Raw genomic sequence first — 14,997 nt, 5'->3', positions numbered from 1 at the left:
ATACAATAAAATGAAGAAAATAACTAAAGTCTAATCCTATTGATTTGCTCTGCCCCTCTTGCAAGAAAATGCCACAGCTTTCCCTTTCCCTCTAGATGTAGATGTTGGTGCTAGTGGAGTTCGCAGTGGAGTCTATTGTGCTCTAGAAGTTGAAGAACTAGAAGTAGGAGCTATAGGAGGTAGACCACATCCTCTACTAGTGGCAAGAATAGCCTGGGCAAGTGGTGTCACCTCCTCCTCCTGTTCTTCCTCCTGTTCCTCCTCCCCCTCCCCCTCCACTACACCCTGCACTAACCAATCATCAACAGACTCCATGAGAGGCCTCTCGGCCTCAACCCTCCATGCAGCAGTGGTGTCAATCCCATCCAATGAGATGGCCTCCACATCAGGTGTCCTCTCAAGTTGTCTCACCCACAATCGAAGATTGTAGTAGACGTAGACCATGTCATTAAGTCGTTGGGACTCCAACCTGTACAAAGATCATGGACTAATAATTAATAGTTATAAAAAAAAATTAATGAATTCAAAAAATTATTTGGAAATTTGCAATATTTTAAATGTTTAAGTGTTAACCTATTGCACTTCTTGTTGTGTATTTTTTCAAAAACACTCCAGTTGCGCTCACATCCTAAGGAGCTAATGTTTGGTTGAGGATGCGAATGGAAAGCTTTTGCAGAAGGGGTACCCTGCCATCATACATTCTCCACCATGCATCTACAACAAAATTACAAATAAAATTTTAAATAAACATAAGAAAAAAATGGAATTTGAAGAGATAATGAAATTTGAAACAAAGTTACAAACTAAAAAATGCCTAGCATTTTAATCGTCCTATCAGTGACAGCCATCTCAAAGCCAAATGTGCCACATGCCATCCTATATGTCTCAATTTCCTTAGAGATCTCTATACGTTCTGCTGGAGATCGCACCATCTTATGGACACAGGATAAGAATCCATCCATGATCTCAATATCAAATACAAACCCACATGCGTAAGAAAATGCGGGGTTCGGGAAAAGCCCAGCAGCATGAATGGGACGATGGAGTGTGTTGTTCCATCGCTCATCAATCACTCCCCATAGGAGGAGTTGTCTTTGAAACCCATCATCCCCCTTATCATCATAGTAGGCCCGAATGGCTTCTTTGGCCCTATCCATGGCCTCATACAAATAGCCCATTGCGGGCTTCTCACTATCAACCAACCGAAGAACCTTTACCAAAGGTTCAGTAACGGTGCACACCTCCTGCACTCCCACCCAGAAGTCTTCCCAGTATGAAACTAGTCTGCATACGGCCTCTCCCTCTGGTTTGTGGCTCATTAGCAAAGCACGCCACTCCTCTAAAAGAAACATTCTCTTCACATCCCACATAGAATTCAAGAGGGATTGAAGAGATATGAAAATGGTGGCAAACCGTGTAATGGCGAGGTGCACCAACTCTTTGTTGTTGGTGAATCTTCTCATCAAGCTAAGCACAGATGAATGGTTATATATAAATTTTGTAATGCTTTTGGATGAATCAACAATATCTTTGACAAAGGGAATTTTCTCTATGTTCTCCAACATCAAATCAATACAGTGTGCAGCATAAGGTGTCCAAAATAAAGTAGAATGCCTATCCATAAGCATCCTGCCAGCAGCAACATAACTTGCAGCATTGTTCGTTATGACTTGGACAACATTTTCTGCACCCACCTCCAAAATAAACACATCTAGCAAATCACATAAAGTTCTTGCATCTTTGATTTGTGCAGATGCATCAACAAATTTGATAAACATAGTCCCCTTGGGACAACTAACCAAGAAGTTTATAAGGGTTCTCCCCTTTTGGTTAGTCCAACCATCTGACATAACAGTGCATCCTGTTTGTGCCCATGATGCCCTAAAATCCTCCAATCTTTGGGTGCAGTCAAGCTTTTCATTTTGAAGAATCCGGCCTCTAAAATCATGATAAGAAGGGATTTTGTACCCTGGGCCAACAATTGCAATAGCGGGTTGGAAAAATGAATTATTCCTTACAATGCTTAAAGGAATATCACTCCAGAGGAGAAATTTTGCCAGCAACTTGTCAGCTTGTTCTTTCTCAGTTCTTTTTAGCATTGAACTGATAGATGGTTGTGAACCAGGTGTGGTTTGAGGAACAAAAAATGATGTGGCAGCTACCGGATTGGTTGATGCTGCAGTAAAACCAGTGCCACTTGCTTCAGCTGACTTTTTTAGTTGCCTCTTCATTTCTTCTTTGGCCTCTCTATTATGGTCTAAAACTTCCAATGCTTTCATGGCTCTTCGGATGAGTTCAGGATTTGTATTTGTGCAAGGCCCTACATCAAATCCAGGGATTTGTGCAAGGTGATACTTCAATCTGTACACCCCCCCCCACATATGGAACCCACACAACTTGCAAGTCAAGTTTAGTCTATCATTCGGAGCTTTAGGTTCACCAAATTCCTAGAAAGGGTCCAATTTCCTTGGCATGTTTGTTTTTGAACTTTGAAGTTGAAAACTTGAATGGTGTTTCAGTGAAGTTGTGAACCTATGGGAAAATAAGGATTACAATTTAGTATTTACAAGTTACAAACTTACAATTTAGTATTTTAATTTTTACATTGTACAAAAGCTAAAAAAAAATTACATACATTTTAAGAAACCTCATTCCAAACCCAATCAAAAAAATAAAAAAACAATACATCAAAAACCCCATTCCAAACCTAAGTTACCGAACCAAAAACAATGAAAAAAACAAAAACAAAGTTTCAAAACAATGAAAACAAAAAAACAATTGGTGCCCATATCGTTTCTATGGAGATAATCAGTCTCCTCCTCTTGATTTTCTCCTCCACGCACTTGATTTAGCTCCAAGCCTCTCCAAGCAAAATCTCCAAGCCCTCTCCAACACTCCACTGCCCTCCGCGCGCTCAGTTGTGAAAATAAAATGAAATAAAATCGACTTTTGGCTTATAAAACTGCGCTGCCCCGACCCTGCACGATAAATTGGGAAAAAATCGAGAGTTTTTCGAAAAAATCGCATATAAAAAATAACGCGAGTACTACTCGCGATATTCTCGGCTTCGAGAAAAATCGCGATAAAGCGATAATATCGCGATTTTAACAACACGGCTATGTATTCACAACATAGCAGACCTCAGGTTTGGTGTTAACCAAATAGTTCAATGAGCCAATCAATTTATGATACATAGAGGGATCAACCAAATCAGAATCACAGTTTTGCAACTTCTTCAAATTTGTCACCATGGGAGTATCCATGGACTTACAATCCATCATGCCAAATTTATGAAGGATCTTAATGATGTACTTTCCTTGTCCAACAAAGATTTCACCAAGCTTTTGCCATATTTCCAATCCCAAATAGTAATGCATAAGACCAAGATCCTTCATCTCAAATTTAGAAATCAGCTCCCTCTTACACTAGACAATGAGATTCTCAACCCCTGTCAGAAATAGATCATCGACATACAATAGCAAAATCAAAGGCTCACCTTCAACAACTTTGAAGTACAGATTTGGATCAGCATTGCTCTTTGTGAAACCAAGACTCAACAAATAGCCATCAATTCGAGAGTACCATGCACGAGGAGCCTACTTAAGCCCATACAAGGCTTTCTTCAATTTACAAACATGTGTCTCTCTATTATGAATCTCAAAGCCTTGAGGTTGTTCAATATATACTTCCTCTTCAATGACTCCATTAAGAAAAGCAAGCATCCATTTGATGTAGTTTCCAACCTGTAATAGAAGCAAGAGCAATGATAGATCTAACAGAAGAGTACTTGGAAACAAGAGCAAATGTGTCTTCATAATCTTCTCCCTCTTTCTAAGAGAATCCACAAGCCATAAATCTTGCCTTGTACTTCTCAATGCTTCCATCAATTGCATGCTTGATTTTGTAGATCCATTTGGAAGACACAATAGATTTCCCTTCAGGTCATGGCACGATTTCCCATAAATCATTCTTCAATATGGACTGGTACACTTCAAGCATCGCATCTCTCCAATCTTGATGTTCAATTGCCTCTTCATAGGTGGATGGTGTTGAGATTGGTAGCTTGGGAGGTACTCCAAGCCCTTGGGTTCAAGGTTTTGGAGGAAATCGCACCACAAATAGCTTAATGGGCTAAGAATCCAAGCATGTGGGCTTTGCACCCAAGCTTGTGGGTGTGAAACCACAAAAATATTTTGACATGTGATCTTTGGAGATTGTAGAAGACCCTAAAAGGAGCTAGCCGATGCAAAGAGTACCAAGAAAGGACATGTAGAAATGGAGTTATTAATTTTTATGTGTTTTCTAGTGGGCTTGAGGCACTAAAAACAAGTCGGCCTGCTTAGATTAGTGCCCTCGAGGATTTGTTGGGGGCCAAAGTGAAACATATAAATAGAAGTTGAGTTGGAGGTCATTTCCTCACATCCAAGAGCAACGAGTTCATAAGGAAAGCATTTGTTTTGGCTGCAGATTAGCAGCAGGCCTCAACAAAGACGAGAAAGGCTTTGGTTTGACATTTCCTATGACAATTTGAGGGTTGAGTCGATCTCAGTGCGAGCCAAGGCTGGAAAGAAGGGTTTTGGGCAGTTTGACATTGTTTTTTGTGTGGACGAACCTTTGGAAATAGGTTCAGACCTGTACAGCACTTGGACATGTTGAGAAATGTAACTAGTATCAGTATTTATAATTGTATCTGAGTCATGATGTAATGTATTTGTCAAAAATAAAGAAAAGAAAAATTATTTAAGACCATGGGTTTCATTCTTTGTTTATTTTGTTTCTAGGTCAAAGCACCTATTGTGTGCTTCTAGGGTTTGTGTCATGTGTCATTGTTCTTATCATCATGTAATAGACCCTTATTGGGCATTTTGTATCAAAGAAGAAATTTTTTATTCAAAAGTGTATTTTATGCCTCCTCCACCAAGTCGGTCTACCCTCCAGTCAAGTCAGCGTTATGAAGGGAATTCGACCACACTAAAAGGCTATAAATAGAAGTGCAATTCGACCCATTTGAGCATCTAATCCAAGCAAGTTCGATCTATAATTGATGGAGGATGAAATAGCAAGAGAAAGGTGTGAAGAAATCTAGAAGAACATGGAGAAACCCTAAGCAAAGGAGGAGGAACCCTAGCGAAGAAATTGAAGACCATTTTTCTCTCTTTTCTGCCACATGTGTGAGTTTATGGGTTGTTGCAGGAGGGCTGAAGTTGCAGATCTACAGTAGGGCCGAAATCTGAAGCAAGAGGGTTGAAATATGAGTTTATTGCAGCGGAAGATGTTATTAGAGAATCGGCTGAGATCATATCAGATGCAGAAAGGAGAGGAGATAGATCCATTCCTTCTCAGGTTGCAAGGAATTCAGGACCAGCTTACTTACGTGGGGTCTACACCGGATCCAGAGTCTATGGTCAGCACTGCTCTGAATGCAGTCTTCGAGGACTGGGAGACATTTGTCCAAAGCATATGTATATGTGTGAAGGTTGCATTTGTGTTTATTACGGTATTTATAATTTTATATTAATAAATAACTTGTTAATGGAAAGAACAAGTAGGAGATAATAAACCAGATAATGCAGTAGGGATTTCTGATGTGTCAGACATACAAATTTCCACATGGTTTCAGAGCAATTGCAGATCACAGGAGGACTGAACGCACCATTGTTCCAGAGCAGAAGCAGCGAGAGAAGAAGTGGCGCAGAGCCTGTGTCATCATTTAGAGCCAGGAGAGGGGCCAGCGCAAAGGTAAAGGGGTAAATCAGGCCTATGTAGTGCCCGGTCATCTTTCTTAGCCAAGAAGGATTAACGATGTGGCTAGGAGGAGCAGATTTAGCCCAAGTCGTGATTGCGTAGAGCCTGAAGGGCTCAAATTCTTTAGTTGACGAGGCTAAGGGAGCTATGCAGATTTTGATTTGAGGAGCTGGTGGGACGTTGTTTATGTCTATGCAAAATAGTGTCTAAGGAGACGGGACCAAGGTAGAGGAAAGCACTACCTCAACGGATTTTTAGCCAAGAAATCAAGATCCGAGTTGCAATGGCAAAGGAGGATTAAAGAGAAGTGATTCGATAGTTGGCAAAAGGATTTCCAAGAGGGAAGTCGAGACTCAGAGGGAGTCTAGAAGAGGTGTTGTGGAGGTAAATCCTCTCTGCGGACAGAGACGATCCCTACTAGCCCAGACCGGGTCTAGCAACAATCAAACAATGCTATCACACAAGTTCCTAATTGCAAATAAAAGGTGGATGATGAGAACCTACTTGGATTCCAACGCTAATATTCGTAGAAGAGACGTCGCTCTCGTTCCTTTGCTTCGACCGGTCACGCTCCCCACGATCTCCGTGATTGGACACCTGCACATGCAAAGAACAACACGAATACAAGCATAAAATCCAATAGATGCAATTATATATCAGTCAGAAAAGATATAACTCAACATCAAACATAGGACAATGAGAGTGGAACCATAATGATAGTCATCTATTATTGATAAATAACAAAGAAGAATACAACCATAGTTCTGACGTCAAATCCTCCTTTGGCTGGGTAGTCAGCTACACAAGTCTTGCAAAGCTTGTTGGGATAGGGAACAAGCCTCTCTCTCTTTGGGTGACAAGAATCTCCTCACTTAGATTTGGCCTTATGAGTGCAAAGAAGGCTCTTGCAGCTTCAAACTCTTGAACTCCTGGTATTCTCTATCACTATGCTGGAACTGGAACTAACTTGCTCAAGGCATAGAGACAAGCTTTTATAGATAGAGAGGAAAGAGATAGGATCAACCACATTATTCATGGGATTGGCTTTATCACTTAGAAACTTCCATGAAAGGTGGCAAACCACTTCCCTTCTATGGAGATTCGAAGCCAAACCATCCTAGCTCAACATAGATTCAGTTGGTGAATGGGTTAAGGAGAACCTTTGGAAGTTTGTTTGTTGAAAACTTTACTCAATTCGGTTGGCGCAAGTGCGACTCTGAGACAGAGCGCCAATAGCGCGCCCTCTTTAGAGGATTATCCCCATTGGTGCGGGCAATACACTATGGACCCGCGCTAATGCAAAAAGAGTTGTTTTCATGGATATTCTGCAGGAGATGTCTTCAGGTCATATGAAGCTCATACTTAGAGGAATATGATGCAAGTGGTTTCAGGTCATGTCACTTCTCACAGGTCCCGGAATGAGTCCTCCAGTGTGCGGGTGAGGGGTAACAGGGACAGTGACAAACGGTGACAAATTGTTACTCGGTTCGGAGTTCTGCAGGCCATCGTCACAGATCACGGAAAGCATTTCCGTAATCACATGATGACCGAGCTGACAACCCAACTAGGCTTACGGCACGATAGTTCAACCCCGTACTATCCTCAGTCTAACGGCTAGGTTGAAGCCATTAACAAGATTTTGGTTACGATGCTTCAACGTACTATGGACATGCATAAGTCTAATTGGCATCTGATGTTGTTTCCCGCCTTGTGGGCCTACCGAACCTCTGTGAAGGATGCCACCGGTTTCACTCCATTTCAACTAGTTTACGGACTAGAGGCTACCCTTCCTATAGAATGTGAAATTCCTTCGTTGAAAATAGCCGTCGAGTTGCTTCCCAACACTACTCCGGTAGAGGAACGACTTCTTTATCTAGAACGGTTGGACGACACCCGTTGCCTAGCCTCTCTAGCCATCGAAGCTCAAAAGAAGAGAGTCAAGACTCACTTCGACCATATCATCCATCCTCGTTCCTTTTTTGAGGGAGATCTAGTCCTGCTATACGACCAAGCAAATGACAAGCTGGGGGCAGGCAAACTCGAGCCCATGTGGCTAGGCCCTTATATTGTAAAGAAAGTGTTGCAGAAAGGGGCATATGAGCTAGTTGACTACGAAGGTAATCCTCTTGATAAACCCCGCAATGGGTTGTACTTGAAAAAGTACTATGCATGATTCATGCACTTCAATTTAGACATGCGTGTGTGTGTGTGTGTGTTTTCATGTTTTCAGTTTTGGTCTGAAGGCGTGATTGCCCCTTATTGTGTTTTTGCTCCTTGTGCAGAGGTCGGGTGCACCTTATGTTGGTTTCGCTGATGGTGCCTGCCGTAGCACTCGCAATTTGTCCTCTGCGGCGTGGGTGATCTACGATCCTCACGGTGAGTTGATAGATCTTCAAGATGTGTGTTTAGGCTGTACTACAAACAATGTTGTTGAATATAGAGCTATTATTGAATTATTAGCCGAGGCGATTAATCTTGGTATTCGTACATTGCTTGTTAACCTAGACTCTCAACTTGTCGTCCATCAGCTCAATGGGCGATATTCCGTCAGAGACCGTCACATTTTAAGGTTGTACTTACGTGTTAAATTGTTAGAAAAGAATTTTGACTTTATCACATATCAGCATATTCCACGAAATTAAACACATTATCTGATGCATTGGCTAATCATGTATTAAATAGACATTTGCGTAATTTATAATCAAAACATTATACAAGCAAGCATGTAAAAGCACAATAATAAAACATAGGCATATGTATATATATATATGTGTGTGTCGCAAAGTTTTGCACCACGTGCATTACATAGTCCAAAAAATAATACATGTTCATCCTGATACATCCTGGGACGACATGTCCCTCAAAAAATATGCATGAAAAAGCCTAGAAGTCTAGTCGCGGTGGTGCTCATGATAGCATGTCACCGCGCGCACCAAGCGTCTCAACAGACGATGGATGCGAGTTGGCACCCCCACTGTGTGCCTCTGGTATGCAAAAGGCACGTCCGCCAATCTAGCGTAACCCGGAATCCCTCGGGCGAGTCCCTCGAGATTCTGCACCAGCTCTTCCCCCACAGCACCCCTTGCCTGAGGGTCAGCTGCGGGTTGGCCCCTCCGCGCTATAGGAGACAAGCCGGCTGGTCGCTCTGGGCCTACATCTGCATATACATACGACTGTCATCAGAACATGCATGTATTAACAAAAAAATGAAAATACATAAAACATCAAAAAAACGAAGAGATCATACCTAACTCCTCGTCCCATTCCTCTTCCTCTGGCAGTGGGAGGTCTGGATCCCCCATGAAATTGGTCCCCGCGTATGGCCAATCCTCTACCACGATCAGCTGACGGCGGAGCCATATGAAGAATTCGGGCCGCCAAGACATCTGCTGGCCCCCTCCTCCTCTGGGCATCAATGCTGCCCAGCGAGCCATCCTAGGCTCTCGTGGCAATGGATCAGCCACTACAGCTCCCTGAATCTGAAAGAGGGGTAATCGTTCCAGGAAGAACGATACCACAATCGAGCCATACCCGAACTGTTTCACTTCTCCGCGCTTACACTTTGTAAGCTGCCTTTTGATATTGGTAGTCACCGCTGTAGCCCAGTCAAAGATGGTGGGGCTGAGGCATTCTGTCGCTAGTAACAGATGATTTTTACTCGCCTCATGGGGCGCTTGTACCCCAGCTGCACGCGTGATGGTGAACAGTATCACCTTAAGAACCAAGTCCTGGATGGTGCCGATATCCACCTTGGCACTGTTTCTCCCAAATTGTGCCTCTGGACACACTCGAGCCTTCACTTCACCTATCTTCTCTCCGGAAGGTCTGCTTCCGGTCAAAATAGGGCTCGCCCCTCTCCGTGACAGCCCAGTAATGAAGTACACATCAGATACATCCAGCTCTAAGGTTTGGTCCCGTAAGCGAAATACTTGGTCATCAACATCCCAAGCATCCACTATGAACTGTAATAACTCGGGCTGAGCTCGCAGATGAGATGTGAGGAAGAACTTCTTGAGACCACAGTCTCTCAAAGCATTCATACATCCCTCATCCTCGATGGCCAAGGCGTCCACGGCATCATGCTCCCGTTCTTTCCATTCCACCACCATTTTTGCTTGTTTCCTGCACCCACAAGGACGAATAAATCATTATTTGAACACTGGTAAGCTTACAAACCCGGCGGATTTCAAAAATAATGAGAAAATTCAAGGTAAAAATTAGGTCGCGCGGTTGGCGCGACTGTTTTAGAAACAGTCGCGCCAAGTCGCGCCAATAGCGCGGCACCTTTGGGTAAATCACCCCATTGGCGCGGATCCGTGCCGGATACCCGCGCCAATGGGGCGCGGCCCTAAATTTTAAAATCCTCCTTGCAGAGGCTCAATCAGGGAACAAAATGCATAAAAAGGGTATGAAAATGAAGCTAAGGGAAGCGCCTCTTACCTGGAACTGGCGAAATCTCAAATGGTTGCACGGATTGGCTGTAATCACTGTCCGAAGTTCGCTCCCCAAATGGACCACTGCTACTATGCAAGAGGTAAAAAGTAAAAGTAATTCTATTTTTTACATTTTCACCATATTTATAAACTTTTTGACTTGTATTTAGGGTTAAAAAGTTGTTTTTTTGAATATTTTAATATATTTTTGGTCGAAAATGGATTTTACACTTGCTTCTTGTGCAGCGACAGGTCTTTTACGCAACTTCGATGGTGAAACGAGTTGTATTTTATACTTTTTCGGACTCGGTAAACACACGAAAAAGTCACTGTGGAGTCATCTTTCAGCTCTTTTCTGACTCGCTAAACATGAAAAGATCGCCGAGTTATCCCTCTTGACTCGTTAAACGTGAATAAGAGGCGGTCGCCTTTAAACCCTTTTCCGACCGTGTAAAAACGAAAAGATCGTCGGACCCTTGTCGTTTCAGGTTCGTTAATGGTTACGAAACGACGTGATGTTGATCGCTTTTTTATTTTTTCAGGTCGATATCACTATATATGAAAAGTACTCCTCGATCGTAATGGTCGGGCGGTTCTTTCGGGCATTGTTTTATACTTTTTCGGGCTCGGGAGACACAACTTTACGAAAAAGGACCCCCCTGGAGTTTTCTTTTCTGTTGTCTTTTCAGACTCTCTAAACAGGAAAAGGCGCCGAGTTCTTCCTTTGTCAGACTCGTTAAAACTTAATGACATCGGATTCCGTCGAAATGACGCTCACAAGCATATGCTATCCCCGTCGAGCTTGTTAAAAATAACTGGGGTACTCGCCAGAAATGGTGGGGAAAATGGACCCATAATTATTTTCGTGCCGGCAATATGTCGCTCTTGAACATGGCACTTGTCTGCATTCGTGTCTGGGTGGGGACATCTCATCTTGTTTTACATTAGCCTCCGTGGGTTTGGGTTATCCTATTTGACCTCTCATCTGCTCGTTGCCTTGTCACCATGACCTCTGCTCATTTGATGTCAAATACTGCCAAGTCCACTGTCGTGTCGCCGATATGTTCAAGAGAAGTTGACCTCTGAAGAATTACAACCTCCCTCTGATACCTCGCATAATTTTGATTCACCACAACGTTCTTCCTCTGTCTCGTGTCACTGATGTGGGAAACACTATGGCCCACCTTTGATCAAGGTCACTTCCTGTCGACTTCAACTCATTATCCAGGAAGCTGATCTAGAGACTCCCTTCCGGTGCCTTGGAGCCTGCATGCCTCAATGGCAGGTTCTTCGTGTTCGACGAGAGGTTTTCATCATTGGCCTCCGATCGAATGATTCTACGCGTGTTCGACGCCAGCTCATTGATTTGCACGCCGTAGATTGTACCTATAGTACCTTGAGGGCCATTGTCATTATTGGTGGTACCTCTCGCGTCTGTTAACAGTTTTCATCATTGACTGGTAATCAGACGATGTTCATGCATGTTCGACTCCAACTCATGTATTCGCATGCCTGAACTTGTACTCTGTTCGGGTCGAGATGGAGCACAAGACCCTGGATTTTGTTTGTTGGAATCCAGGCTGCGATTTGTGGCTTATTATGATCACTACATGACTCATTCACTGGATGGCTGTGACCATGCCTGAGTCTATTTATCGATCCTCTCTGGATGGCTGCGTCCATACCATGGATCTAAATTATTATGTACTCTGTTATGGATGGCTGCGCCCATACCACATATATCATGTACTTGAGATATCAGTTGTACTTCTTTACGCAGGTTCTCCGGCGGCCGTGTTTTCAGTCACGCATGTTCTTGTAAAGCATTTCACCCCTCTCTCTCTCGGGCCTCATGCTTTAGGGGGCATCTGTTACACAGCAATTTGTCACCATTTGTCACCGTCCCTGTTACCCCTCACCCGCACACTGGAGGACTCATTCCGGGACCTGTGAGAAGTGACATGACCTGAAACCACTTGCATCATATTCCTCTAAGTATGAGCTTCATTTGCCCTGAAGACATCTCCTGCAAAATATCCATGAAAACAGCTCTTTTTGCATTAGCGCGGGTCCACAGTTCACTGCCCGCGCCAATGAGGGAAATCCTCTAAAGAGGGCGCGCCATTGGCGCTCTGTCTCAGAGTCGCACTCGCGCCAACCGAATTGAGTAAAGTTTTCAACGAACAAGCTTCCGAAGGTTCTCCTTAACCCATTCACCAACTGAATCTATGTTGAGCTAGGATGGTTTGGCTTCGAATCTCCATAGAAGGGAAGTGGTTTGCCACCTTTCATGGAAGTTTCTAAGTGATAAAGCCAATCCCATGAATAATGTGGTTGATCCTATCTCTTTCCTCTCTATCTATAAAAGCTTGTCTCTATGCCTTGAGCAAGCTAGTAGTTCCAGTTCCAGCATAGTGATAGAGAATACCAAGAGTTCAAGAGTTTGAAGCTGCAAGAGCCTTCTTTGCACTCATAAGGCCAAATCTAAGTGAGGAGATTCTTGTCACCCAAAGAGAGAGAGGCTTGTTCCCTATCCCAACAAGCTTTGCAAGACTTGTGTAGCTGACTACCCAGCCAAAGGAGGATTTGACGTCAGAACTATGGTTGTATTCTTCTTTGTTATTTATCAATAAAAGATGACTATCATTATGGTTCCACTCTCATTGTCCTATGTTTGATGTTGAGTTATATCTTTTCTGACTGATATATAATTGCATCTATTGGATTTTATGCTTGTATTCGTGTTGTTCTTTGCATGTGCAGGTGTCCAATCACGGAGATCGTGGGGATCGTGACCGGCCGAAGCAAAGGAACGAGAGCGACGTCTCTTCTACGAATATTAGCGTTGGAATCCAAGTAGGTTCTCCTCATCCACCTTTTATTTGCAATTAGGAACTTGCGTGATAGCATTGTTTGATTGTTGCTAGACCCGATCTGGGCTAGTAGGGATCGTCTCTGTCCGCAGAGAGGATTTACCTCCACAACAAGAGGAGCAGAGATGGCAGTGAATAGCTTTAGGGATCAGGACAGATTGGACGGGACTTCCAATTTTGTCATCTAGAACGCCAGGATCCTGGCAACTATGCCTTGAAAACCGTAGTTATCCCAATTGACCCAGCTGCTAATGAGAAGTATGAGAAGGCCGAGGCGAAGGCGAAATGCAAGATCCTAGACGGGATCAAAGATCATGTCATACCACGTATTGCTAAGAAGAACACGGCAAGGGAGATGTGGGAGGCCCTGACCACCTTATACCAGGGCTCTTCCATGCAGCGGAAGACTTTATTAAAGAGTCAGTTGAGGTCATATCAGATGCAGAAAGAAGAGGAGATAGATCCATTCCTTCTCAGGTTGCAAGGAACTCGCGACCAACTTACTTCCGTGGGGTCTACCTCGGATCCAAAGTTTATGGTCAGGACTGCTCTGAATGCAGTCTCTTAGGACTGGGAGACATTTGTCCAAAGCATCTTGGGCAGAGCGACTCTCCCTAGTAGGGAGGAGATATGGGCAGCTCTTTGACAGGAAGAGATCAGGAGGTTGACTAAGGCGGGGAGTAGTGGTAAGAGAGTTCGAGTCAAGAAAGATGAGGAGGAGGATGTGGCACTAGCATCTACGGGACAGCAGGGGGTTCAGAAGAGGAAGAAGAAGGACATCTCCAAGGTCAAGTGCTTCAACTGTGGGAAGATGGGACATTATTCATCTCAGTGCCCCAGGAAGAAAGGCAAGGGAAAAGCTTCCAACTCAAAGGTTGCTCCAGCAAAGGCGGAGAAGGATGTTGAAACTGATGACGATTGTGCCATGAGTGCACATGTGCCTCTAGAGAAGAGGTGGGGAGACATTGAGTTGTAGTCGAGAGGACTACAGAAGAGGGACAAGATCCTTGAGGTACCCAAACTCTTGGATCACATACGGTTATGGGAGCCCTTAATCACAGTAACGTGATGACATGTGTCGGGTGGAGCAAGGTGTGATGGGGCGGCAAGGCAGTGTTAGAGTGCTGAAGTTTGTAGCTGCACAGTGGAGGTTGCAGCAGAGCGAGAGGCACAAACGTGTTTGCAGCAACACAGTGGCAACAGAGTGAGCATAGGATAGCAGTTGAGGTAGCTTCAGCATCACGAGGCTTCCAAACTGACCGGGATGTCAGTCTTTGGATGAAGTCAGTTACTTACTTCTCAGTAACTGAGTTGCAGTACGACAGTGAGCAGTGGCAGGGTTATGGGTAGCATGATGCAGCATGTTGAAAGGGAGTTGCAGTGCAGATGTCAGTGTTTGGATGCAGTATACCTGGGGGAGATAATATGGGGTACAAAGGGAGGTACCCAAGGGAATAATGTAATAATGGAATGGGCCATAGTAATAAATAAGGTGGTTAACCCATATCATGTAAGGGACCACAAGTAGTTAGCAATAATGTAATAAGCCCATGGTATTAAATAGATGGTATTGAGGGAACCATGGTAATGACCCATGGTATTGTATGTATGAGGCCTATATAAAGGCTAGAGACTCCACATTGAGAGATGTCAAGGAATATTGTATGAACAGGCATATGGCTTGTGGAGTGTTCTCCTTCCTTAAGGAGTGAATGTATGGTGTTGCCCTACCTTAAGGGTTTTATTAATAAAGTGAAGCATTTCTATTATATTCAGATCATGTTATTTTTGGTGATTATTTGCAGTTATTGGGTATATTAGTATTTTCATATATTTTTAGCTCAGATCTATAACAAGTGGTATCAGAGCACTTTCTTGGGCAAAGCAGAGAATTTTTTTTTATTTTTTGCAGGAAATTTTTGGGCAGCGAGTTTGCAGATCAGATC

At 43.5% G+C, this 14,997-nt stretch overlaps 1 protein-coding gene across 5 annotated transcripts in view; it reads right to left on the bottom strand.

Moving 5' to 3' along the window:
- The window catches only part of LOC149211839 (carboxyl-terminal-processing peptidase 2, chloroplastic-like), a 375,331-nt gene that overhangs the window by 254,228 nt on the left and 106,106 nt on the right, over positions 1-14,997 (bottom strand). For 4 of the 5 annotated variants that reach the window (XM_089391602.1, XM_089391601.1, XM_089391598.1 and 1 more), the window contains one exon: positions 6,250-6,342. The exons of the other annotated variant lie outside the window; for it this stretch is intronic. In XM_089391602.1, coding sequence (XP_089247728.1) covers positions 6,250-6,342 — 93 coding nt within the window. The remainder of the gene's footprint in view (positions 1-6,249; positions 6,343-14,997) is intronic. 5 annotated transcript variants of the gene reach the window in all.

Source organism: Pinus tabuliformis, chromosome 1_1, assembly GCF_031772625.1.
Source record: "Pinus tabuliformis cultivar Carrire ecotype Pingquan chromosome 1_1, CPIR1, whole genome shotgun sequence".
Taxonomy (NCBI): Eukaryota; Viridiplantae; Streptophyta; class Pinopsida; order Pinales; family Pinaceae; genus Pinus; species Pinus tabuliformis.
This window is presented reverse-complemented; position numbering and strand designations above follow the sequence as displayed.